This window comes from Choloepus didactylus, chromosome 6 (assembly GCF_015220235.1).
Source record: "Choloepus didactylus isolate mChoDid1 chromosome 6, mChoDid1.pri, whole genome shotgun sequence".
Lineage (NCBI taxonomy): Eukaryota > Metazoa > Chordata > Mammalia > Pilosa > Megalonychidae > Choloepus > Choloepus didactylus.
The window spans coordinates 12,047,772-12,074,933 of NC_051312.1; the positions used below are offsets into that span (position 1 = coordinate 12,047,772).

Consider the following 27,162-nt stretch of genomic DNA (forward strand, 5'->3'; position numbering starts at 1 on the left):
CTCCAAGCTCCCAGCCAAGACTCAAGGACACAGGGACACCCCACCCCATGAAAGGCTTTAGACTTTCGGCCTTACCACCTCACGGGCATCACATGTGTTCACCCTTCCTACAGCCCTGTAAGGTTGCAACTATTATCATTGTTCCCGTTTTGCGAGCAAGGAAAAAAGACCCAGCAGATGGGGTTTGGGACTGAGCACTACCTCTGCTTAAGACAGCTCCCTGAAAGCAGATTGGGGTCTCCCGGGGCCGCAAAGGACAGCAAAAAGTGGAGCCCTGTCATGGACACAGGGAGAGGAAGTAGAAGGGGGGTAACTCCCAGAGTCTTAAGTTCATTGTCTGAAATTGGAAGCCCCTGGAGTGCATGGGCCAGGTGGATCTTCATTCAACAACGTCTGCTCAACATGAAGGCAACGCGTGCCTTCCACGAGGCCAGACCCTGCCCTCGTGGCCCCACAGTTTGGGGTGGGGGTGGAGGGGATAGATAATAAGCCTGTCCGTAACTTCAGACCATGATGAAGCTATAAAGAGCCTAAAGCAGGAGGGAGAGGCCGAGCATGGCTGGAGATGGGGATGCTACTTTAGCGAGCGTTGTCCAGGAAGGCCTCTCTGAGGAGGTGACGTTCGGGGGAGCTGAGAGAGAGCTGGGCCTTGGGAACAGCAAGTGTGGAGATGGCACGAGGGGCCGAGGGCAATGTGGTTCTGAATCCATCCCCTCCACTGTGCGGTTAGAGAGGAAACCGCAGGGCTCTGATACGAGGCTTAGGGGAGCAGCCTGTGGGAAGGTGTCATAGGGTTCTTGTCCCCTCCATTCTCCCTTCCTGGGTCTGTGAACCCCTCAAAGCAATGGTCTGCGTCCGTCCTCATCGTCTCCCTTCTTGAACATCTTTCTGCACAAGGTCTGACCCAAAGCAGTCCTGGGTAAATGTGTGCCAGAAAAACCAAATTCTGAAGACTCTGCTGACTAAACCCTAAGGTCCAGCAAGGAGGAAGTGTGAGAATGGACGCAAGGAATCCTACCTGCTTCCACTCAAAGGAGTTTGTGTTCCCTCTAGGTGGTAGAGGCGAAAAAGACAAAGGGATTCCAGAAGGTGGGAGGAGGGGTCGCCCACACGATTGGAAATTTTCACACAAAAGTCCAGATTTCAAGCTATTTTTAAAATATCTGAAGATCTGGCAACCCGCAGCCTGCATGTCCCCATGGCAACGCCAGCCGGGACTCAGCAGCCGGCCGCTGCCCCCTTCAGCCTGGGCAGGCTGCGTTTCTGCGCTTCTCCACGGACCCCGCCACCCGCTGCAGCCTCCCATCCCCTGGCCCTGTGGACATTTGCATCTGCCAACCCTGGTTTAAGACATCTGAGCAGCAGAAAGCCACACTGGGGACGTGGGGACGTGGCATCTGTCCCATCAGCCTGCAGCTAAGGAGGGTCGGCCTGGGGTCCCTCCCCCAAGATCTTACAGCGCTCGTCCAGTGTGCAGGAGCTTCTGTGTCAGTGTAAACCGGTTCCCTGTACTGGGCTCCTCGCTTATGGCGAGAGGGCCCTCGATACTCAGCCGCAGGGGTCTTGAGGCAGGAGGTGCAGTTCCTGACTTGAACCAGCAGGGGGAGACTCTCCCCACCATCCCCGGAGCACTGGCCCTGGAGAGCTTCTCCTCCCAGCTGCCTTCTCTTTCCCCTCTCCTGGATGTGCTCAGGTTTCCTGAGGTCTGTTCCCTCAGAGCTGACCCTCAAATTAAGTACTTACTGTGTGCTTGGTGCTCTATTCAGGGCTGTATATACTTTACTTAAAATCCCAATGACCCTATAAAGTAGGTATTCATCTCCCCATTTTACAGGTGAAGAAACTGAGGCTTAAACAAGGGCCCTCACCTGCTCAAGGCCACACAGCCAGCATGGGGTGGAGTAAAGAGACACCCAGGCCTGTGGGGCACCCCCTTCCCTGGATGGCCTTGTTCCCCAAAGGAAGATTTAGAATCAGCCCTTGGGGTGGGTCGGGAGGATGAAGGGGCTTGGGGTTTGCGGGCAGAGGACACCCCTTGCCCAGGTGCAGTCTGAAGCCATGCTTCACAGGCCACCCACTCTGCCAGAGCCACCCAAGGACAGGGGCTGAATCTGGGGTCCCTAAGAAGGTGGGGAAGAGTTGAGAGGTCCCAGGTGGGCCACCAGGAAGGAATAGCTTTTTGCCCTCGGGAATTCACAGAATGTCCACTGTGACCGCCTGTGGCCAAAGCGTAGGCAGCGGGACAGGGTCTCACACATGTGACAGCTTCCGCCTTGAACCTTGAAAGGATGGTGAGCAGACAGGCAGACAGCAGCCAGAGCCTACAGACAGGACACGTGGGGACTCAAGTGGCCCTGTTACCGGGGTGAGGGGTGAGACACCCAGAAGCCACACAGAAAAAGCATGACTGTGACAGAGGAGCCCCGAGGGACGATCTGAGATTATCGTAGAGATGCCCTGGGCCTGGAGACCAAAGCCACCAGACTAGGTCGGGAGAGACGATCAGCCGAAGCTCTCTCTCCAAACTTGCCTCACACCAGCCACACAAGCTCCAGGCTTTTCCCCAACATGCCCCTTTGGCCTCCCCTACTGCTTCCTGGGTCCACAGGACCCTCCTCAATTCTACCTGTTGATGTTCCCAGTCATCAAAGCCCAGTACAAATGCCGCCTCCTCCAGGTAGCCCGCCCTGATCTGATCCCTCATAACTGGTCCTTCTCTCCCTCCCCTGAGAGTCCCTGGAACTGTGTGCATTGAAGACAGTCTCGTTTGTCCAAAGTAGTTTGCGTCTGCTTCTCTGACAACCATACAGGAGGGTAGGTCAGGCACCTAGTTCCTGACATGGGGCCTCATCCGTTCAAGGTCATGATACATCAGACAGATGGATGGATAGATGGAAGGATGGATGGATGGATGGATGGATAGATGGATGGAAGTTTGGACGGACACACAGACAGATAAATGAGTGGGTAAGAGGATCGATGACCAACAAAAAGTTCAGTGAGGCCCCCTGTAATTACCCAGAACTCCCAAACACCCCTCACTTCCCCCAGGGAATTAGGTTTCCCTTTCCCACTTCTTCCCAATCCCTTCCCTGCCTCAGGGAAGTTAAGATTTAGAAAGGCTGCCTGCTCTGTGGCCCCGCAGGGGAGCTGTAACTCGGGTCTGTGGTCCTTCTCCTCACTGGACCTCAGTTTCTCCAAGTGTCAAATGAGGACATTGGACCTGATGAGCCGTTGAGCCCTTCCTGCTCAAAAGGCATGTCGGAACAGGAAAAACGGACTGCATCCAGCCTAAAGGACACTCTGCAAGAGTTTAGACAAAAGGCCAAAGAAAGAAAGAAAAAGAAAAGAAAAGAGAAGGAGGGAGAGAGAAAGAAAACTAAAAACACATTTAGCATGTAAGTTTTCCCAAATGCATCATTTCTTTAAAAAAGCACACACATTAATTTCAACCTGTAGCTGTTAGGATCAACCCTGTTGGAAGCGATGGAGCCCCACGGAGGAGATGCCTGGGGCCAAGCCCCCTGGAGCAGAGGACGAGCTGGCCGGTGTGTGAAGCCCTCCCGGTCACGCTTCTCCCCTTCGTTCTTCTCTCTGTGTTGGTCTTATAAACCCAATGTATTGTTCAAGCAAAAGATTCCTGGTGCTTTTTTTAAGAAAATAATTTAACCAATGAGAAGAAACAAGAGGCCCAGAGAGGTGATTTGCCAAGGTCATACAACAAGGGCATTGCCAAAAAGCCATGGCTAATACACCCCTCCATTCAGGCCTCCCAAACCAGTCACCTACACTGGGGTGGGCATGGGGTGGGGTGTTGTTCTAAGTTGGACAGCTCAGACACGTATATTCTCTGGACCAACTTCAGCAGCCTCGGCGGGGCATCACCGGGCCTCTTCCATAACATTCCAGGCGGATGGGGACAGAGCGGACAGCCCAGACCCAATTAGGAACAGAAAAACCTCGCAGGGGATTCTTGCCCAGAACAGCGGGGGCTGGGGCTGGGGCCTCTGCCCAGCTCGCTGCAAGCCTCATTGTGGAAAACCTTCCTAAAACATCCCCTTGGCTGCCTCAATGCATAATTTAATCTTCCTTTGATGGCTCCGGATCTCACCCTGCCTCAGGCGACTCGGAGAATATCGATTACTGCTGGGCCCAGGTGGGGAGCGCAGAGGAGGGGCTGGGCCTGGGTGGACGGACTGACCCTGCCCCAGAAAGGGGGGTGGGAGGGAGGGCAGGAGAAGACCTGGGAGGGGGGAACCCAGCCTGAACCCTGGGGCTGGAAAGGGGGTCAAGCAAGAGAAAGGGAAGCCCCTCCCCAACCAAAAGGGGCGGCCTAGGTGAGCCCCTCCTCAGCCCCCCCACTCCCCAGCAGATGGGATGAGGCGGCTCCCGGGGGTCTCTGGAGGTAGAAGCAGAGAGCTAAAGGGGGGTGGGGATGGTGTTGAAGGCCAGGCGAGGTGGCCTTGCTAAAGCAGGGGCAGTGAGCTGTGGTGTTCCCTAGACTTAGTAGAAAATGTTGGCTCCGAGGGACAGAAGGGGCACAGAGCCATGCTGCCCCTGCCCTGCCACTTACCGGCTGGGGCAAGTTACTTAACTCCCTGTGCTTCCGTTTCCTAATTTAAATGCTAGCAAAATATTAGCAGGGCTGATGTGAGGGTTAAATGAGCCAGGGGGTGGGATGGTGGTGGGAGCTCTGACACCTTAAGTGTCTAATAAAGAAAAGGCTAGGAGTTACATCCAGACATCATCAGGGCTGGCTGGGATGTTTGGTTTGGTCTGTCCATAGTTCCTAAATTTTATGCCACCAACACACATTATTATATAATTAAAATAATATTTGGAGGAAAAAAACAAGCAGTAGGAACTGCAGTTTGTCCCCAGGGGGAAGCAGCAGTTCCAAAGAGGAGCCTGGGTCTGAGACTCAAACAGGGGGGCCCAGGGCTGGCAGCCCCGAGACCTCAGGGGCAGATGTGGGTGACCCTTTCTGCCTGGGTGTGCCCTACCATCTCCTGGGGCAGCCAGCCTGTGGGGGTGGGGGTTGCCCCTCTTGTGGAGGCCCTGGGCATGGGGAGGTGGCACCATGAAGTGTCCACTCCCCTGCACAGCACATCTCCCAACTGCTGGTCTCAGCTCCAGGTCCCCGGAATGTTAGCACACGGACCCTGGGCCCCCTAGATGCCCCCACTTAGGTGAGCCTGCCCAGGCCACCTGTCTCTCGGTCCAGCCAGCAGCCGTATAGACTCAGCCCCGGCCGCTGGCCCAGCCTCTGCTGACCGAGGCAGCCCTTGGAGGGGAGCTGGGCTCTGTGGGTCCCTAGTGCTCTCCCTGCCGATGCCGCTAATCCTCAGGAGAAAGTCAAACATTAGCCTGAGGAATGGCTTATGCCTTATATAAGCCCCCCTGGAGGAGGCACAAACACAGCTTGTTGGAGCTGAGCTGCACAACTAAGAGGGCTGCCAGACGCTGGGACGGAGCAGAGGCCGCCAGCACATCGACCACCAGCCCCACGGGAGCCGGGCCCAGCTGCCAGGTGAGGAGGGGTGGCAGTCCCAAGCCCAGGCCCCCCAGGCACCCCTCAGGGAGCCCCCAAGGCCAGGCCCTGCTTCCTCGCTACAAATAGCCAAGCCCCTCTTGCCCTTTGGGGCCCTGGATGGCCCTTTGCACTGGTGGGTCCAGCCCCAGGCAACAGCTCCAAGCCAGGAGGGTCTGGGCTTGGGGAGACACTTTCCTGGAGAGCCCTCAGCCCCTCGCCTCGTAGGCAGCCTTCGCTCTGCTAGTGCTCCACCCCTCCCGGCCACCTGGTCCTGCACAGCCAACATCCAAGGCTGGGCCACACGGTTCCCTCCCTCTGCTCGGGGCTGTACCACTCCATGTGTGCACCATGCGTGATGCCTACTCACACCCACGGGTCCACACACACCCCCAAGCTCTCACAGCTGCGCCCTTACACTCCACCCTAAATATGCGTATAGCTGTAGACGTCCCTGTAGACGTGCCCCCCGCCCCCGATCCCACGTCCATCCAGGCAGTTGGTGCCTGTGGGCACCCACCCTTGAGCATCCAGACCTCCCCCGGTCCACACCCCCGAGCTCACGTGTGTACCCATATACCACACGTACACACACCTGTACTTCTTCCGGGCCTGGTGCCTTGCCTGCAGCTCTGACCCCCCCTTGCCGGCGCCATGACCTTCTCGGAGCTCCTGGACCGCGTGGGCAGCATGGGCCGTTTCCAGTTCCTGCACTTGCTCATGCTTGGCATCCCGGTCCTGGGCATGGCCAGCCACAACCTCCTGCAGATCTTCACAGCTGCCACCCCCGTCTACCACTGCCGCCCACCCCCCAACGCCTCCGCAGGGTCCTGGGAGCTCCCCACGGGCCCAGACGGGAAGCCGGAGAGATGCCTCCGTTTTGTACATCCGCCCAACGCCAGCCTACCCAACGGCACCCAGCGGGCCACAGAGCCGTGCCTGGACGGCTGGGTCTACACCAGCACCAGAGACACCATCGTGATGGAGGTATGCCACCCCTCTCCCGCCATGTGGCACGCTGCTGCTTGGCTTTCCACAGACACTGCTAATTGCTCGTGGGCAGGTTAGCATCCTGGGGGCAAAGAGGAAGGAGCTGGGTGCAGATGCATACCCACCAAGAGGTTTGGTTTCTTTGTTCACACTCAAGGCCCAAGAAGTTATTCAACAAAGAGCTAGCAGTGGGCTCCATTCTTGGACAGGTTCTGTGCTGAGCTCTGGGGAAACAAAAAATGCACCGTCCCTGCTCCCATGGAGTGCATAGTTGAGTGGGGGAGGGGGTGCCGCCAATTATTGAAAGTGCTCCACAAAGAAATGTAAAATTACAACTTTGCAGAAGTGCTTAGGGCTGTTACCTTGGACCAGGGCTTAGCACTGGACTGGGTGTGGGGCAGGCTGAGGAGGAAGTTTCCTAAAGAAGCGACCCTGGTGCTGAGAGATGAGCTCAGCCAAGAGGTTAACCCAGCACCGAAAGAAAGGAGGAAAATTCCACCTTGTGCAAAGATCCGGGGTGGGAGGGTGTGTGGAAGAGGGACCCAGAAATCTCATCTACTCACACACTCATCCATGGGCTCATTCCCCCATCCATTCATTCCTTCATTTATTCTCTGCTTCTTTCGCCTGCCATCCTTGGAAATAGCAAGGTTAAGTCTTAAAGGACTGCCAGGCCAGTAAGGGGAGCGTGATAGCATGAAGGTGAGGAGACGGGAAGGGCGTATATCCAGCATCTACTGAGAGCCACACATATTTCCATCCTTCAGAAATATTTTATCTCCTTTAGCAGATCAAAACAATAAAGTCTCAGAGAAGGGAAGTGGCTCTCCAATGCCACACAGTATGATAAGTTTCAGAATGGGAATTTAAAGCTAAAACCCATAAGAGGGGCCAGGGAAAAGATGTTTGTGGGGGTTCAAAAGAGGGAGGAACCACAGGCGTTGAAGTGACTTTGTGGAAGAGGCATCTGAGCAAGGAGCAGAGGTGGATGCTTTGATTCTCCTTTTGGAGACCGAAGATCATGAGTCCCTTGAAGGCAGAGTCCTGCTTTGGCCTCCTTGGAAGGGCCATATTTCAGAGCACCATGTGCCTGGGGTCCTGGAATCCAAGGAGGTGCAGGACCTGACAGGGAAGTGTTATTATCATCTCCAGTTTGCAGAAAAGGAGACGGAGGTTCAGGCTGGTCCCATGACTTTCCCAGGATTGTACATGGCTAGGACCTGGCAGAGGTAGGATTCGAATCCAGGGCTATCTATGTTCAGAGTCTCTCTGGTTGTTATTCATTTGTTTAATGAATGTTTATTTAAATACATTACTACATGCCAGGCACCATTCTAAGCACAAATATTGACACTTTTAACCTTCCTGACAGCGCTCTAAGGGAGTTAGAAATATTACTTCATTTGCAGGTAGAGAAACTGAAGCACAGAGAGGTTGAGTGACTTGCCCAAGGTTGCATTGCTCATAAGTGGCAGCTTCAGGCTTTGAATGCAGGCACCTGGCTCCAGAGTCGGGCTCCTACCCATTACATTTGCTCATTCCCATATCCACCAGATTACATTTCCTTCCTGTCATGTTCACTTTCTCCCTCCCCAGCACCAGCCCCACTGCCTAAAATGCATCCAGTATCCATCAAACGTTTGCTGGCAACTCTGTGCATAGGACTGGCAGCCCTACCTCCCCACAAGGAGCTCACCTGTAGCAAGACAGACACACCCCTTAAGAATCACTGCTGATGGGTGGGGGAGGAATTCGCCTCTGCTTTGTTCTCCTCTGTATCCCCAGCACCTAGAACAGTTGCCTGACACAGAAGAGGTGGTCTGGATATGTAGTTGTGGAATGAAAGAGCACGTGCTTTATAAGCTCAGAGGGCTCTGGGACCCCGCGGAAGGGCATCTAACCTGGAGGGAAGATGGAGCAGACAATGCCTGTACTGAATGTCGGAGAGGGGTGGAGTTAGGGAGCAGGCTGGAGTGGGCAAGGGCACCCCAAGCAAAAGGAACAGCATGTGTGGAGTCAAATTCAAAGTCACAGAAGCACAAAGAGAACAAGTCAGCTGGAAACCGCAAGCAGGGGGAAGGCCAGAAGGGAGAGCAGGGGGTGGGGAGGCCACCAAACTTGGGACTGGAGAAGACGGCCAATGCCCTGGCTTAGGTGCTGAGATGAAGGTATGTTCTCTGCCCTGGGGACAGTTGAGAGCCATTGAATGATTGAGCAGGAGAGCAGCTTGCTCAGATCACGGTCAGAAGCCCATCACTCACACTGCAAGGTGGAGAGTGGCTTGGAGAGAGCGGAGTCAAGCAGCAGGGAGACCAGCTAGCAGGTTGCCACAAGGGTCCAGGATGGAGATGGCAGGTGCAAGGGGCAGTCAGAACAGATACTGGAGAGGTAGGGCAGTCAGAATCTAAGGGACTTGGTGATTCAGTGGGTGGGGGACGGGGGAGACAGGGAAGGAGTCGAGGATGCCTCCATACCTATAAATAAGTTGCTAAATGTCTGAAGGACTTAACATGCATCGGGTCCCTGGGAAGGCAGAGAGAAGCCAAAGCCACTGTCCAGCTCCTCCACAAACATAGAACATAGACAAAGGAACAGAAATACTGCAAGGAGCAATTTTTTTTCCTGTTGAGGGGAAGCAGTGGATCTTTTATTATTTTTTTAGAGCAGTTATAGGTTTACAGAAAAAATCATGCAGAAAGTACAGAGTTCCCATATACCCCACACATAGACAAACACACACACACAGTTTTCCCTGTTTTTAGCACTTTGCATTAATGTGGTACTTCTGTTACAATGGATGAACCAATTATCTTATTATAATTTCACTATTAACTATAGTCCATAGTTTACATTAGGGTTCACTGTTTCTGTCATACCATTCTGTTTGTTGTTTTTTTAATTTTTATTCTGGTAGCATATATACAACCTAAAATTTCCTACCAAGACACCACGTTTCATTCATGATGGAGCTGAGATTCAAATCCTGGCAGTCGGACTCCTTAGAGCACGGAACCCCCAACCCACAATGTGCGAGGCTGCCTGCACCCCGGGCTCTGAGGAGGGTGTCGGGGGGGCCTGGCCTGTTCAAAGATCCACCTCCCCAGAAGCCCATGGCTCCTCCAGCAGGGGATGGGGTCTCTGTCACCCATCTCTATAATCACAGGCAATGCTGGATGAGGACATCCCCCCTGGGAGCCCCGGGAAGCTCGCAGGCTCTGCTGACTGCAGGAAACTGCATCCTCTCCAGGGTGTGCCTCAGGCTCCAGGAGGCTTGGCCAACAGCAGAGGTTGCAGGTTTGGGACCCAGTGAAGCGTCAATTTGCCTTCCTCCCAGCCGAGTTCCCGGGGTTCGCTCCAGCAGCTGGGGTAGTATGAATCTGTGCCCCAGAAAAACACAGGGGCTCACCCGGCCACAGGGTACCGCACCCCTTCTGTGGGCCAGGCCTGCCGGGCTCTGGTTCTCTGGGGACTCTCAGCCGTGAGAGCCCATAAGAGGGCCCCCTGCCCAGCTGGCGAAGCCTTGGAGGCCGGGCCCAGCCAGCCCGGGACCACCATAGCAAGGGCTCTCGACCCCACTGTCCATGGCAAGTCCACTCTCCAGCTGCTTGGGGAGGGTAGGGTGCGTGGGGTGGGTTCTGGTCCCCCCGTGTGGCAGAGGCCATGAGGTGGTTGGGCCATGCCTCGGGGTGGGCCCTGGCGTGGAGGCAGGGGACTGGATGTGCTGGCTCTGGCTGAGAGGGTGGCAGTGAGGAAGGCAGGGGCATTTGGCAACGAGCCGGGCAATGGGCTGTCTTCCAGACGGACAGTGTGGGATCGTGAACCTGCACAGAGTTCACATCCTGACTCGGCCTTTTGCTGGGAATGCCACAGCCGAAAAGCCTCGGTTTCCTCATCCGTAAAATGGGGTAAGAGAGCAAGTGTGAGGATGAAAGGAATGCAAGGACAGCACATGGCACAGAGCCTGGCACCCACAAAGACTTCAGTTGATGAGCTGCTCTCCTGGTTGTTACTGGCAGTGTTATTACGGATGTCCCAAGACCCGGGGGGGGTGGTTCCCACCAGGAGAGTGGGGGTTCCCCCAGTGAAAAGGGAAGTCAGATGTCACACTCTCCTGGCTCCCCCAGGGCCCCGGGCTCCGGCTCCATCAGCCTCACTCCACCGCGCCCCCCCCTCGACTGCCTCTCGTGGAGAAAGCCAGACCTAGAAACCAGACAGGGCTGAGCTCAAACGCCAGCCACACCCCCACTGCCACTAACCTGGTGAATCCCCCTCTTCCTGCTTTAGATCCCCCATCTGCAGATTGGGGATAATAAGGAACTCACCTCATGGAGGGCAAGGGGCAAGGGGATGGCTCTGGGCTGGGGTCCTGGACGAGCCCAGCATGGGGTCTCACCAGGAGCAGGTTATGTCCCCACCCCCCTCTGATCCCCTAAGCTTTCCTGGCAGGGGCGGCCACACATTCCTTTCTCTCAGTTCAGCAGAGACAAGGCTGGAATTTTCAAAAGGAGCTTTACTGGGACATTAAGGGGAAACAAAGGCCTTTCTTTTAAGTCTGGAAAGCATTAGGAGCAAGGTTTCTAGGCCCTGGGCTCCGGAGAGGAGTCGTGGCTCCCAGTTCCCCACGCCACTGAACCTCAACCGTGAGGATACCCAGCTGGGTCTGGGGATCCCAAAGTCAAGACCCTCCCTTCTCGGGCCCCTGGGATTCCTTTCTGGGCCTTCAGCTCCCCAACCCTGACCTCAGGGCTACAGGAAGCCTGTCCTCCCACCTGGGTCCCCAGAGGTCCCAGGTCAGCTGCTGGAGAAGCAGGGAGGCTGCCCAGTGGCCAAGTCCCTGGCCAGCCACCCCCACCCTTCCCCCTGCCCCATTCAAAAACCCGAGACTGTCCAGATTCCAGGCTGCTTGTCCATCTATCAGTCTCCAGCTCCACTCCCGCTTCACGTCCCCACTTGCCCACCCTCAGCCCTGCCCTGGACACCCTCCTCCACTCATCCCTCCCTTTCCCCCATTCCTAGCCACCAGTCTGACTCCTGAGTGAGGAGCAAGGGGGCCCTGATGGAGTGAGAGCCCCTCCCTAGCCACTTCGCTGGCCCAGCCTGCCCCCTCACCTGGGAAGCCCCTGGTCCTATGGGCAGGAGTGGGCTGAGGCTGTCCTGTGGGCCCTTGACGATCAGTAACTCACTCAGTGAGCGCCTGCTGGATGCAGAGCCCTGGGCCGGTGCATCCTACCTCGTCTCTCCCAACCCTGCGAATCAGGAATCATCATCCCTGTTTTATGGAGGAACGAACTGGGCTCCACTTCAGAAGGTGGCCTTCCCAGCGATGATAGAGGGGTCAGGATTTTACAGGGCTCCTCACTCCAGAAGGCAGGCCCTTTCTATTACTTCACATGACCTTACAATGACAAGTGACAATTATAGTAACACTGCCACCATTTATCGCATGCCAGTTATTTGCCAGGCATGGTGCTGGGTACTTTTCCTTCCTTGTGCCATTTGCAATCCTGAGCAGGAGGTATCCCATTACAGATGAGGAGACCAAGCCCCAGAGAGGTGAAGAGCCTGTCCCAGGAACACACAGCCACTCAGCGGCTGAGCCAGAGACTCGTGTCCTTTTGATTTTCCCCGGACACTTGGCTCTTGTCCTCTCTGGCCCTTGTCTTATGCCCTTGCACCTGTCCTGTCAGGGGCCTGGGAGTGCCGGGGGCTGCAGCAATTGTCCCCCAAGTTCTGACCTGGCTCCGTGGGGTCCCCTCTCTGGGACAGACTGTTTCTTTGTCCTTATTCTAGGGAGCAGGGACCATGTGTGGGCCCCCCTGGCAGAATCAGTCCTCGCTACACACAAAGCAGAGCCCCCATCCTGCTGATCATGGACTTGATCATGAGCAACACACCCTGACCTCTCCTGGCCCAGCTTCTGCCTCCCCTCGAAGGGGCCTCCTGGCCTCTGACTTGGCTGCAGCTCCTGCAGCATCAGGGAGCTGGGGCCAAGAGTGCCCACCGGGGACCCAGCAGACCTAGGCATGGGTTTCTGCCCTGCGATGAACCAAGCTCTTCGTGGGCAACTCACTAAATCTCTGAGCCTCAGGTTCTTTGTCTGTAAAATGGGAATAATACCTACGTCCTAAGGTTTCTGTTTATAAGGGTAAAGCTTGCTCCTGAGCAAGTAGCTCCTCTCTCTCTCTTTCCTAACCCCTCTCCTCTACCTTAGCCCAGGCAGGAAGATGGGGTAGTGAGCTGCCTGTCCCTCCTTTCTAGAACTAGCAACTCCCCAGGGGCTCAGGGAACACTCCAAGAAAGCAAAAAGGAGGCCAAGTGCATTTGATTAGAAGGCTGGGTGCAAGAACTCTATGTGGAGCTGCCAAACGCTGGATGGGGACGAGGTCAGCCCGTGCCATGCATGGGCCACAGAGAGGCACCAGGGAGCTCAGTGGCTGTTTGGCTCCTCCAAGATATCTGCAAATTGCCCTTCTCTCTCTGAGCCTCATCGGGAAGATGAGTGTAATAACCCCAGCCCTGTTCACTCATTAATTATTCAGTGAGCAAATATTAACATTTACTTTGTACCAATTATTCTGTGAACTGCTAGGGATAAAAAGTCCAATGAGATGGTCTGTGCCCTCAGTGAGGTTATGGAATATGGGAGAGATGGAGGAGTAAATCAGCAGCTAGACTGCTGCGTAATCTATGCCCTAGAGAAATACAAAAAGGACATGGAGTGTGGATGGAGAAATGAGGGTCCCCGATCCAAACTTGGAGTCTGGACGTGCTTTTCAGCCATTTGTCCATTTCACAAATGCATTGATCATCTGCAGTTCCGGCACTCAGAAAAGGGATCTCAACATGAGTTTCGAAGAACCAGGTAACATTACTAGAATAAGAAGCTCAAAAGTACAAAAGCAACGAGGAACAAAAGAGCATGAAGCTTTTAGAGAATCCTAGTGTAGATGATCACATCCTAGGACCCCACATGGCCCAAGCAAAGGAAACAAATCAGACTGTCCACACCTTGAAGAATAATCTAGCCTTCTGCTAGAGGTTTTCTTAACAGAGCCTTCTCGGGAGTTTTGCACAGCTAACTACACAGAAAGCATGCCAAAATTCTCTCTAAATATCTTTCCCTCTCCCCCAAAGTTCTGGGAGGCCTTTAAAAATCTCTCCCACTCACTCTACACCTGGTTCCCTCATGGCCCTGATCTTCTCCTACTCCCAGCCCTCTTTTCATAACCACCTATCAAACCAGCAGGCGTGTCAAACACCCTTGTATCACCCAGCATCTCAGATCCGAGCTCCATCAATCTGTGTTGGTCTGAAGGGTGGCCATGGCTACATTTTCCTCACCAGCTCTAATGAGCTTCGTTAATGTGAAATCTCTGGCAGCAACTTGGAGTGCAATTGAAGTCTAATATTTTTCAGTATTTAACCGTAAATCATTCTTCCTTCTGAGCCTCAAAACCTTATTTTACCATCCCCTGGTAGATAATTTCTGTTCATGAAAGCAAAGCACTTCTCTCCTTGTCATTGACGTGTGTCTGTGCATTTGGTGTATCCAGCCTAAACACTCCATACTGATGGACGCTTACAGGGAGGTGAGGCAATCTTCCAAATAAGCATTTCAAGTGTGGAGGGCCCTGTCATCTCCCATTTAGACATCGGCATGTCTCTACCCTCTAAGGTTCTCCATCCCTCTACTTTTTCTGTAGAATATTCACTCATTCAATTCCACAAGTCTTTATTGGATGCCAACTATGCCCGGGCACCCTTCCAGGCACTGGAAGTACAGTCATGAACAAAACAAACCAAAAGCTTTACCCTCATCAAGCTTACATTCTTGAGGGAGAAACACACAATAAATAAAATAAATTTAAAAATATGTGGTATGCCCGATGGTTTAAGTGCTAAAGAGAAAATAAAGTAGAGTAGGGGATAGAGACTGCTGGGGCTTCCAATTTTAAACAGGGTGATCAAGGAAGGTCTCATTGAGAAAATATCATCTGAGGGAGGTGAGAGAGCAAGCCAAGTGGCTACCTGGGGGAAGAATATTCCAGAAAAAAAGAATAGCCCATGCAAAGACTCCAAGGTAGGAGCATGCCTGCCATGTTTGAGAAATGGCAAGGAGATCAATGCAACTAGAGTGGAGTGTGCGGGAGAGAGTAGTAGCAGATGAGAGCAGAGAGGTAACGGGGATACAGTGGAGTGGGCCCTGCAGGGGCCATTATAAGGATTTGGGCATGTTCTAAACTTGACTCAAGATCCATCCCAGGAATGATATTTCTTGTAAGTTGAGTTTTCTGGTAGAAACTGGCTTGTGACAGTTCCCTGAAAGCCTACGCAACTGGAAGTCCCAAGTAGAAACCAAGACCCAGCAGATCTGGTCTCAGACAGTAGAGCAGGACAGCAGCTGTAAACTAATCTGACATTGACCTTTTCATGATGTAAATACTCTGATGTAATATGGTACTACATATTCATGGAGATTGGGAGAAAAATCACATTTTCATTTGCAACTTTTTGCAGGATGTATTAGGATAGGACAGGCTGCCATAACAAAAGAGCCAACAGTAATTTGGTGGCTAAAAGGACATAGCAGTGTTTCTCTTTCACATGGAACAGCTCCCAAGTGAGCATTTCAGGCTGGTGGGTGGACCCAGACTGACAGCAGCTCTGCCATCTTCAACTCATGGCTTCCAGAGCTGCTCTAGTTGACTCTGTTATAGCCATCGGGAAAGGAGAAAATGTGCAAGGCCAGGCCAGGGGTTCCCTCTCAGGCACTCACGTTTCATTGTCCAGAACCACGTGGCCCTACCTAGCTACAGGGTCACCTGGGAACTGGGTTCTTACAATAGAAGAAGGGGCAAACAAATTTGGACAGAAGGTCCTTACTTTAGATTTTTCCTAAAGGATGCTTTATACCACATACCACAAAGCACCAAGAGTCTTCTCTAGATGGCCATGACCATACTCTTCTTGCTTCCTCCTTTGCCCTTTTCCCTCCCCCTGCCCACTATGCACGACCCATGCAGGCTCCCATCTCAGCCAGAAGGGACCATCAGGGCTTGCTGACCATGTGGGCCCACTCTGGGACCGCTGGGGACTTGGAGTCTTCATCCACCCCCGTTCTCCCTCACTTTCAGCAGAGGAAAGTGGAAAGAGCTCCCTGGGAGATGGGGTTCTTCCCCAACACTGTTTTACTCTAGTGAAGAAAATTGTCCACTTGGTTACCCAAGAAATTCAGGTTGGCTGGAGCAAAAGGTGCTTTTAGAGGATTAGCAGGTGATGAGGCCAGATGGGTAGGCAGGAGCTAGAGCTTTATCTTTACCCAAAGGGCAAGAGGAAGCCAGTGAATGCTTTTGGCAAGAGAGGAACCTGATGTGAGTGTTATCTTAGGTAGCCATTCAGGTTATCCTGGAAAGTATGGATAAGAGGGGATGAGACGAAATGGAGTCTGGGAGACCAGTCGAGGGTGGTTACAGTGATCCTCTCTGGGCCTCAGTTTCCTCCTCTGTAAAGTGGCGGGGATAGCACCCACATCATAAGGCCATTGCGATAATCGAAGACGTTAAGGCATGGGAAGTGCTTAGACCAGTGCCTGGCATGTAGTAACCACTGGATAAATACTGGATGTTTTTATTGATCAAGTGCAAGATGATAAGGTCTGCACTAAGGCAGCAGTAGTGGAAATAGAGAGAAGAACCCAGGTTGAAGAAATATCAAAAAGTTAGAAACCGGCAGGCGGTGTGATGGTGGAATGGAGGAGTTAGGGAGGAGTCAAGAGAGGTCATGGGTCACTGAGATGGGGACCTCGTGGGGACAGGGCTGATGAGCCTCACTGAGTCTGAAATGCCCACGTGACATCATCCAGGTGGAGTTCTCAAGTCAGCAGTGGGATATACTGGTCTCCAGTCCAGAAGAGAGGTTGGGCTGGAGATAGAGCTTTGGAGTCTTCATCATAAAATAGTCATGGGAGCCAAAGATGGAGTTGCCTGGGGAAAGTAGAAACAGAGAGGAGGCTCCAGAAAAGCCCTGAGGAGACTCAGAGGGACAAGTAGAGAGAAAGAAGCCCAAGGAGGAAAAGGAGGAGTGGTGAAGTGGTGGCAGAAAACCTGGCAGAGGGAAAGGCCAGCAGTGTCGATGGCTGCTAAAAGGTCAGGTCAGGTCAGGCCACTGAAGGTTCCACTGGATTTAGTAGAAAAGAGGTCATCAGCGGCTAGGATGAGCCCAGATTCAGTGGAGCAGTGGGGGCAGAAGCCAGAGCAGGGTGAATTGAGAAACGAGTGGGAAATGAGGATGTAGTGATGCCAAGTGTAGATTTGGCTTTGAAGGGAAGGGAGAAATGGAGCTGATATGGGAGGGAGATATGTTTTAAAATGGAGAGATTTAGGTCCATGCCAAGCTGATAGGGAGGAGTCATGAGAGAGTGGGTGGTGTTCCAGTTTGCTAATGCTGCCATTTTGCAAAACGCCAGAAATGGATTGGCTTTTATAAAGGGGGGCTATTTAGGAACAAAGTTACAGCCTTAAGGCCATAAAGTGTCCAACATAAGGCTTCAACAATAGGGTACCTTCACTGGAGCAAGGCCATTGGCATCCAAAAAACTTCTGTTAGCTGGGAAGGCACGTGGCTGGCGTCTGCTTGCTCCCAGGTTGCGTTTCAAAATGGCATTCTCCAAAATGTCAGCTTTCAACGGCCGTCTTCAAAATGTCTCTCAGCTGCAACTCCTCCAAAATGTCACTCACAGTTGCTTTGAGGTCCCTCTGTTTCTGAGCTCCTTTTATAGGACTCCAGGGAACTAATCAAGACCCACCCTGAATGGGTGGGGCCACATTTCCATGACAACATTTGATCAAAAGGTCACACCCTAATCACAGGTGTCACTCCCCGCTGGGTGGGTCACATCTCCATGGAAACAGCCTAATCCAAAGATTCCAACCTAATCAACACTAATACACCTGCCCCCACAAGATTGCATTAAAGAATATGGCTTTTTCTGGGGGGCATAATATATACAAAATGGCACAGGTGGTGACAATAGAGTAATATCTCCATGGAGGAGAGAGGGGAGGTCAAGGGTGCAGGCAGAGAGATTGGCCTTGGACACATGAGGGGAGTCACAGGGACATAGGCAAGCTTGGAAGTGACGAGGCAAGAAGTCGAGGACAGACATGGATATGAGTGCTGAGCAGACTTTGTAAGCCATATGACAGGCCACACATGCTTAAGGGATGCTGTCCTTCCAAACCATGTGTGAGGGACCCAAAGAGCCACAGTCAGACACAAGGAGCCCTGGATGAGGCCGAAAGGGGAAATGGCACCTGAGAGGTAGGGGCCAAGCTCAGGGAATCCAAGTGAGGATGCTGGGAGAGTGGGTGATCCTGGGGGGCGGGGGGCAGGGGCACAGGCCGAGCATGGGTGAGAGGGCTGGGCTGCACTGAGCCAGGCTGGCCCGACCTTTCTCTCATACAGTGGGACTTGGTTTGCAAATCCAACAAAATGAAGGAGTTGGCCCAGTCTATCTTCATGGCAGGCCTACTGATTGGAGGGCTCGTGCTCGGGAATCTGTCTGACAGGTGAGATGCTGGGGGCCTCCCAAAAGGAGGCACAACCCATCGAGACAACCCTGCCCCCCTCTGTTCTAGCCATGCACTCTGGAAGAGGCAAAGCTCTGGGGAGACAGGAGGGATGGTCCTCTCTCTGCGGCCTCGGGCAAGTCCCCACCCCTCTCCGGGCCACAGCCTTCCCTTTGCCCCAAAGCCTTTATAACTTGAGCCTCCCAGCCTCCCCAGACCCAAATAGCAAAAGCCTCAGGGTTTCCTGATGCAGCACAGTGGCTGCCCAGAAATGGATGGTCCTTTGACTCCTGCTTAGGCAGCTAAATTGGGGTGAAGGTGGAGTTCACTCATTAACCCAAACCTCTAATTGCAAACTTGTTGAAAAACAGCAATTACCAGCAAAGCTCTGACGCTGGGAGGTGGGGGGTCTGGCCCTTCACCCCAGGGCCTGCAGAGTCACCGGCCTTGGCAGGCCCTGGGCGGCTAACCGGGCCCCTCCTCTCCTCCGAGCCGCAGGTTTGGCCGCAAGCCCATCCTGGCCTTGGGTTACCTGCTGCTGGCAGCCAGCGGCTCCGGGGCGGCCTTCAGCCCACTCCTGCCCATCTACATGGCCTTCCGCTTCCTGTGTGGCTTTGGCATCTCAGGCATCGTCCTGAGCACCGTCATCTTGAGTGAGCCGTGTGGAGGGGCCGGGAGAGAGGGCTTTGGGGAGCACCATGCAGAAGCCGGGAGAGTGGGGTTCTAGGCCCGGCTCAACCCTGGGCCCCCCGGGAACTTGGTCGAGGAGCTGCCCCTCGTAGGCCCTCAGAGGCCCCCTCTGCACCTAGCAGCAAGGACAGCATAATCACGGCAGCTCTCGGCACCTGGGCCGGGTGCACGGCCAAGTTCACTATCCCGTTCAGCCCTCACCCACAAGCAGGTACTGTTCTTATCCCCCCTGAGGCCAAAAGAGGGGAAGTTGTTGCCCCTAGAGCAGCAGTGATCGAGCACATGGGCTTGGGAGGCACGCAAAACCCACCTCCTTGAGCCTCAGTTGCAGCGTCTCTAATACGGGGATGGTGAACCCTCAGTATCAGGATCAAGTCGAGTAGTCCCTGGGAGGCAGGAGCTGATGCCACCGCACGGGGAGGTGCCTGGGCCCAGCGGGCACTCAGCTGGTCCTCGGTTCCTCCCTGCAGATGTCGAGTGGGTGCCCACCCGTATGCGGGCCATCTCGTCCACCTTCCTGGGCTACTGCTACACCACCGGCCAGTTCATTCTGCCCGGCGTGGCCTACGCCATCCCCCAGTGGCGCTGGCTACAGTTGGCCGTGTCCATTCCCTTCTTCGTCTCCTTCCTGTGGTCCTGGTATGTGCCCCCCGCTCCCCCGCCGCCTTCCTGCTCAGGCCCCACAGGGTCAAACGGGGAGCCGTGCACGACCAGGCTGGCCCATCCGTCAGTCCCTGGGCATCCCACCCCCACCCTGGGATCCGGGAAGGGCCTCCAAGGAGGAATTGCATGAGCGCATGCAGGCTGCAAGACGGAGCAGGTGTCTTGGGGCTGCTCTGGGGGGTTGCCCGTGGCTGAGGTGGGGAATAAGTTGAAACGGCAAGGCTGGGACCAGGCTGGGGGGACTTCAGAGAACTTCCAAGGGGACTGTAGTGGCTAAAGTCCTGGCTGAGATGTCATTTGTGAAATCCTAGTCGAGAAGGACAGACCCAAGAGGGTGAGATGAGGGGTGGGGGCGAGAGCCGTGAGGGAGGGGGCCGTGTGGGCAGGGGGAGCCCAGGGTTCACGTCTGAGAGGCGTTTTGAAGGAAGAAGTCACAGAATTTGGGGATTTCTGGATTTCAGGTAAAAAGAGAAGGAAAGCTCCACGAGGAGCCCATCTGGGAGCCTGGGAGGGTCAAGGAGCTGGGAGTGGGGCCGAGAGCTCTTTTGAGCTCTTGGCATTATCAACGCGTTGAACGTGAGGATACATTGGAAATAGAAGGTGAGTTTCCAGAAGGTCGTGGTAGCTGATGGACAGGAAATTATGGACAAGCTCAGGAAAAGGAATGAAACCTCGGAGCGACCCCCGCATTGAGCACTTACTAGGGCGCAAGGCTGTCGTGGCCTTGGTTGTCTCCAGTCCTTGTGGCATTTCTGCATGAAGGGGGCATTACTATCCCCATTTTACAGACGAGGAAACTGAGGCTCAGAGAGGTGAGACGATTCCCCCAAGGTTACAGCAGAAGAGGCTGAACCAGGATGGGGCCTCAGCTTGGAAATGAGACTAGAAGCGCCGGTCTGAGGGTGAGAGAGCCAGGCAAGGGTGGGGGTCCAAGGTGGTGCTCGGGGGATGCCCCCAGCCCGGGATGGGAGCAGAGAAGGAGCAGCTGGAGTTGGGAGGTGAAAGAAAGAAGGGGAGGCGGCCCGCAGAGTGTAGTCCAGAACACAGAGCTTCACTGTGCAACTTTGGACAACTCTCTCCCATTCTGAGCCTCAAGAATTTTCTAGGAGATAATAATGCAGGTTACCAGCATTCTGTGTGCCTGGCGATGCAGAGCGGCTTACTCATTGGAAGCCACTGCTGTTATGATTCTCAGCAAAAGGAGGACGGATCCTGGGCCCTGGGTGTGGTGACGGGAGGAAGTCACCTGCAATCTTGGTGACGGCAGGCTCAGCAGACAGCAGGGCAGAAACAGAGAGCCCATGGCTGGGAAAGGGGGTAGCAGTAGGCTCAGGAGGCTGCCACCATCAGCTGGGGACAGTGGTGTGAGGCCAGGTGGCACACTGGAGCTGACCCACCTTGGAGGAGACCTCCCCAAATGCCACTCCTCAGTTCCCACACCTCTGCCTGCTCCATTCCTCATCACCTAATGACCCCAGGGGACTGCTCAGGGTGAGCCAACCCCAATAGTGTAGCCCAGGCAGCAGGGACAGGAGGGGAGATGGGGGTGGCTGCCCACTTGCCTATCCCAAGTCAACTGGGGACACTCCATCCTGTGCTCCCAAATCAGCCGAGTTTATCCTTTGTGGGGAGACTCAAAGGGTCCTCAAACCCACTCCCTAGGTGAGGCCCCAATCTTCGTCTTAGCCTCAGGCCCCTTTCCCAAGCTGCCCCAGCCCTGCTCCTTCTTCAGCAGAGAGGCTGGGAACACGGCCCCAGGAAGGCTGGGGAGCTGGGGAGGTGGACGTGCAGGACCCTCGAGAAGTCCAGCCTCGAACATGCTGTCCCCTCCTCAGGCCCCACCTGCCTTGGCCGAGGGCCCGGGACTCCTAGCTAAGGAAAACACCCAAAGACAACAAGCTGCCCAGGTGGGGGCCAGAAGGAGGTCTCTTCTGGAAGCAGAAGAAGGGAGCGCTGGAATTTGTGCTGGCTGCAGGCAGCCCAGGTGCAAAAGTTTGGCCACGTTTAAATCCCAAGAAAGCTGCAGTGAGGCAGCTCGAGTTTCTGGCCCTGGCTGCTGATGTTCTCTCGGCCTCTCGAAGGGGGTTCCGGGGTGGGAAGGAGGCACTGTGATTGACTCTGGGCCCCCAGGTGGATGACGGAGTCCATACGCTGGATGGTCCTGTCCGGAAAGTCCTCAAAGGCCCTGCGGATACTCCGGCGGGTGGCTGTCATCAACGGCAAGAAGGAGGAGGGAGAAAAGCTCAGCTTGGAGGTAGAGCATGGGGATTGTGGTCTGGGGGCCAGGACCCCTGAATTCTGCTCTTGGGTTGGGCCAGGACCCACTGTGCCTCTGTTTCCCCTGCTTACAAGCCTGCATCGTATCTGATCCCCTAAGCAAGCTCCTCTGGAGGCCCCAGGCCTGCACCGCCCTCTCTTCTTCACCGGCTGGTCACTGACAGCACCCCTTCCCCTCCTCTGCCCCAAGGAGCTCAAACTCAACCTGCAGGAGGAGATCTCCTTGGCCAAGATCAAGTACGGCGCAGCTGACCTGTTCCGGCAACCCGTCGTGCGCCGTGTGACCTGCTGTCTTTCCCTAGCCTGGTAACCCACCACGCTCCCTCGGCCACACCCCAGCACCTCTGCCAAGGCAGGGGTGATGGACAAGGCCTCCAGCAAGCTCCCCTGAAAGCCTGGTTTAGGGTACCTGCAAGAGGGATCAAGCAATCCCCTGCCCTGGGCCACACCCCGGCCCAGCCCCAACCCCAGAAATCCCCTGCATCCCTACCCACCCCCAGAATCCCTGCCCACCCCCAGGCTCAGCCATCAGGGTCTGCCTCCCTCTGAAATCACACCCACCGGCCACATGTTTCAGACCCCTTCAGCTCACACCCCGGCCACGGCAGCTTCTCTGTCACTGTCTCCCACTGGTCCGACTCAGCCCTTAGGACTCGACAGAGCAAGGCTGGCCCCTCAGGGCTTCAGACTTGAAGACAGAAATTGTGTTTCTCCTCGTCTCTTCTTCTGTCCAGCGTTCCACAGCTCCCTCAAAGCACCTTCTGTGACCTGGTTCTGGGGTCCTTCTGTGTCATGGCCTCCCCCATGCAAAAAGGATCCAGTTTGTCCAAGAACCCTCCAAAAGGGAAATTTTGAGTTGTACACGTTACTCTAATACAAGGGTTTAAAAACTAAAGAGAAGGGGTTCTAAAATTAAATAGTGGTGGTGGTTGCACAACTTTGTGAATATACTGAAAACCTCAGAATTTACATTTTAAAAGGGGAGATTTTATGATATGCAAATTATACCTCAATTTTTTAAATTCAAGGAATAAAAAAAGAACTAGTTACATCTGACCTATGTGGACAGCTTGAATTTCACCTCCCATATTCTGGAGGTTGAACTCCTAGTCAGGCAATTCCTGAGAGAGCATTGTCTGCCTCCTTTGGTCTCCGAGATTCCTTCCAGTCCTGATATTCTCTGGGGTCGGTTTTGTGGCACCGGCACCACCACTGTCGAGACCCACACCCGGGGCAGACATAACCAATCATTCGAGACCCACACCCGGGTCAGACCTAACCAATCAATCACCGCACTTTCCCACTGAGCCCAGGCACAGTCTCCAAACGACTCTCAAGCCTCCCTTACCAATTGGGCTCAGTTCGCACAAGAAACAAAACTGTCCCTCACCCTGGTGAGCCGATGGCCAGTGAGGAAGAGGCCCCGGACTGCCCGCAGGTGCTGACCAGTCCCTCTCTGCTCCTCAGGTTTTCCACAGGTTTCTCCTACTACAGTTTGGCCATGGGTGTGGAAGAATTCGGAGTCAACATCTACCTCCTCCAGGTCATCTTTGGCGGGGTCGACATCCCGGCCAAGTTCATCGCCGTCCTCTGCATGAGCCACCTGGGCCGGCGCCCCACCGAGGCTGCTGCCCTGCTCCTGGGGGGAGGGGCCATCTTGGCGCTCATCTTTGTGCCCTCGGGTGAGAGGCCGAGGCTACCCCAGAACCCGCTGGAGGAGGAGGAACCAACGTGTGCATGGGCAGTGCAGACTGCCTCAAGCTGGGAGGCAGGGTGCCTGGGACCCCAGTTCTGCTGGCTTTGCCTCCAGTTGACTGTGCTACCTTGAGCAGGTCCTTGCACTCATCTAGAAAATAATTCAGTTGGACTAGATGATACTGAAGCTTCTTTCCCGATCTAACTTGGACCCAGTGAAGTGTCCAGACAATATGAGACTGGGCATGTCTCAGGTGACATCAGGGCAGAGGACAAGCTGGGATGGGGAAGCAACACAGCCCAGTGCTCAAGAAAGACCCCACAATTTACTCCAACATGACCCTGAAAAAGCCACTTTAATTTTGTAGTGATGCTTCTTTGTTGATATACCTATATCCTTTCCAAAGGGATTTGAGGTATTTTAGGAATAAAAGATATACAAATATATATATATGGAATCAGAGTCAGGGAAAAATACAAACACAAAATGGCACAAGCATGCAAAGCATTACGAATAGCAGAGGGGCTGTTACTCAGCTTTAAGTCTGGATCTGAGCTTCCTAGCAGCAAAAGCAAAAAGGGAGACAACATCGATTCCAGAGTCCTTATTATCAAATCAAAGCTTTTCCCAATACTGAAACTTTACTGAGACCTCTCATCAGAGACTTGATGGAGGGATAGAGCGGGCCTCATGTTCTGAGAACTTCCCTTACCATCTCCTGTCTGCCCTCCCCACTCTGGGGCTGTGAGGATCACCTGGACTTCTGCACATGGCAAAGCCTGATCCAGAAAAGGCTGACTGGGGAGGTGAGAACACTCAGGTACTCCCAAGCTCTGAAGCCCACCACATTTTCTTTCCTCTGCAGATCTGCAGACCCTGAGGACAGTGCTGGCCGTGTTTGGGAAAGGATGCATGTCCAGCTCCTTCAGCTGCCTCTTCCTCTACACGAGTGAGCTGTACCCCACGGTCATCCGGTAGGTGCTGGGGATGGGGCTGGGCCCGTCCAGAGGACACAGGCTCGGGTGGGCCTATGGCTTCCTCTTGCCCCCTGCCCGGGCACCCCAGAGCTGCCCCTTAAGAATAACACACACACACACAGGCTGCCAATCCCTCCTCCCAGGCAAACAGGCTTGGGCATAAGTAACATGTGGGCCCGCGTGGGAAGCATGGTGGCCCCGCTGGTGAAGATCACGGCCGAGGTGCAGCCCTTCATCCCCAACGTCATCTACGGGATCGTCGCCCTCATGGGAGGCAGTGCCGCCTTCTTCCTGCAAGAGACCCTCAATCGGCCCTTGCCAGAGACTATCGAAGACATCGAACACTGGTCAGTCCCCTGCCTCTGGCCCCTGTCAGTGCTCCTCCTTGGAGCAGCACGTCTGGGCCCAGGGTTTCTCCCGAGCTCTCACTGTGCCTAGGTCCCAGCGGGCAAATGTGCCAGAACAGGAGCCAGGAGAGGAAAAGGAAACCCAAAGGATCCCTCTGCAGTCTTGTGAAGCTGGCATGGCCCCCAGTTGAGGGCAACGGAGCCCGCTTTTCCTGCCCTCCAGAGACTGATCCCATCCAGGTCCCCGCCTGCCTTGGGGTGGGGGTGGGGGGCAGGTGGGTTCACGCCTCTAGGAGAAAGCCTTCTGAGAGTTTGGTGAACGTACCTCCACCATCACCACCACCACCAGTGCCCCGGGCCCAGCTCTGACCAGGTCACAGTTTCTGCCACCGGCCTTCTCACACCCACTCCTGCCCTAAGGCCCCTGCAGCCCAGGCCCTGTCACTCTTCTGTCCAGCCCTTCCTCCTGAGGGACACCCAGGACAAAAACACCTTTCCCTTCTTGCCCCCCACCCCTTTCTCCAAATCAGCCTTCGGGGAGGGAGGTTTCAATAAACAGTGATGAAGAACTCAAGTCACGCTGCTTGAGGATAAGGGTGGGAGAGGGGCATGGGCCAGTGGGCGTGTGTGCAAGCATGCACATCCATCCATCCCTGCTTGTGTGCACATACAGGTACAGGCACACAGGTGTGCAAGCTGGGCTGGTGTGGACATGCACGTGCATGTGTGAGGGCTCCGAGGAGTGGGTGAGGGGGAAATGCCACATGTGTCTCTGCATGTCCCAGGACGTCTGTGAGCAGATGACCGAACAAGCCCAAGGCACTGAGGACAGAAGCCAGGGACCCTCCAATCCTGATTCTCCTCCCCTGCTCACCTCAAACCTCCATCCATGTCCCAGCCCCATGCCCAGCGGCCGGCTTTCTCTCCTCGTTCACTGAGAAAACCGCAGCCCTAGTTGAACACTGTCGCTGCCGGCCACCATGATCCCGGGGTTCCTTCTGGTCATAGCAGAAAGGCTAGCCCTCCCACTCGAGCTCTGCACCATCTCCTCTCCCCCTTGGGCCTCTGGCCATCCCCTCTCTCCTGGCTCCTTCCCAATCACCTAAACAAGCTCAGGCCTCTCCCATCTTAACATAAAAACAAACTAACCAATCCTCACTGGATTCCGTCTCTCCCTCCAAGGGTCTCCTTCTCCCCTTCACAGCCAAATGCCATAAAGAACAGTCTGCACCCCCTGCTTCCACCTTCTAGCCTCATACCTCCCCTCGCTGCACTCTGGCTTCCACTCCTTCCGTCCACGGAAATGCTAACCGCCGCCCTGTGCAGAACCCATAGTTCACTTCCTCCCACCCGACCTCCCAGCAGATCCCGCCCTGCTCCTCTCGCCCTGCCCCTGGGGCTCCGGGACGCGGTGTGCTTGCAGCTGCCTCCAGTCCTCTGGCCACCTCTTCTCAGGACCCTTCGGGGTGTCCTGCCGATGCCACAGTGGTCACTTTGCCTGTCCTGCCCTCACCCCCTCTCTGAGGGTCTTGTCCCCAGAATCTGCTAGGGGGACAGTCACATTGACCCCACACGCCTGGTCGTGCCTGACTGGTGCAGGAGGCACTCCTGGTGCAAACCAGGTTAATCAGATGTTCTCTCCCAGGCTGGATTTGCAACATGGAGGTTCTAGATGGTGTCTCAGTCCTTGCCCTGGGAAGGCAAGTTAACAAGAGGCTGGGCTGGCAAGGGGAGCAGAGAAAGCCAGCTGAAGAGAGAATAAAGTGGAGGTTCAGAGGACAAGAGACTACAAGGGCCTGGATAAAAAGAGGTGGTGAAAGAGAAAAAAAACAAAAAAGAAGGAAAAAAAAAACAAAAAAAGAGGTGGTGAGATCATTTGCATAGATCCCCAGTGGATTCCAGGTCCCAGTTTCTCATCAGCCCCAGATTTCTGCCCCAGGTTTCTGCTAAATATCCCTGAATTCTCCCAATAGATTCCCCTTTTAGTTTAAGCTAACTTGAAAGGTTCTATTCCTTGCAACCAAACAATTGCAAAAGCAGCTCCCCTTATTCTCTCATTCCCTATACGTTGACGTTCCTCAGCACCCTCACCCAGGACCTCTTCCCTTAGCACTGTCCACTGGAAATACAGTCTGGCCAACATGTAACTGTACATTTCCCAGTGGCCCTTTTAAAAAGTAAAAAAGAAACCATTAAATCAATATATTAATATTAATTAATAATTAATATAATATTTTATTTAACTCAGTATATCCAAATATTGCCATTCCAATGTGTAATCAATAAGAAATTAATGTGATCTTTTATATTCTTTAATTCATGCTAGTCTTCAATATCTGGCATGTGGTTTACACTCACAGGACAACTTGATTCGAACCAGCTCAATTCAAGTACCCAGGAGTGGCAAGTGGCTACCATATTGGAC

General features: G+C 54.3%; 1 protein-coding gene across 1 annotated transcript; it reads left to right on the forward strand.

Annotated features, from left to right (window-relative positions):
- The first annotated feature begins 5,395 nt into the window (after positions 1 to 5,395).
- Positions 5,396 to 25,300, forward strand: SLC22A8 (solute carrier family 22 member 8). The gene is made up of 11 exons (XM_037839883.1): positions 5,396 to 5,530; positions 6,161 to 6,517; positions 17,984 to 18,087; positions 18,586 to 18,740; positions 19,248 to 19,416; positions 21,571 to 21,694; positions 21,908 to 22,023; positions 23,185 to 23,399; positions 24,279 to 24,387; positions 24,534 to 24,737; positions 24,829 to 25,300. The coding sequence occupies exons 2-11, from the start codon at positions 6,185 to 6,187 to the stop codon at positions 24,926 to 24,928; spliced, it is 1,629 nt and encodes a 542-aa protein (XP_037695811.1). The 5' UTR covers positions 5,396 to 5,530; positions 6,161 to 6,184; the 3' UTR covers positions 24,929 to 25,300.
- The last annotated feature ends 1,862 nt before the right edge of the window (positions 25,301 to 27,162 follow it).

Excerpts from the sequence above, each read along its gene's own strand:
- SLC22A8 (XM_037839883.1), top strand. The coding sequence starts at position 6,185 with ATGACCTTCTCGGAGCTCCTGGACCGCGTGGGCAGCATGGGCCGTTTC. Across the intron at positions 19,417-21,570 it reads GTCTCCTTCCTGTGGTCCTG|GTGGATGACGGAGTCCATAC; the intron begins GTATGTGCCCCC and ends CTGGGCCCCCAG. Across the intron at positions 21,695-21,907 it reads GAGAAAAGCTCAGCTTGGAG|GAGCTCAAACTCAACCTGCA; the intron begins GTAGAGCATGGG and ends CTCTGCCCCAAG.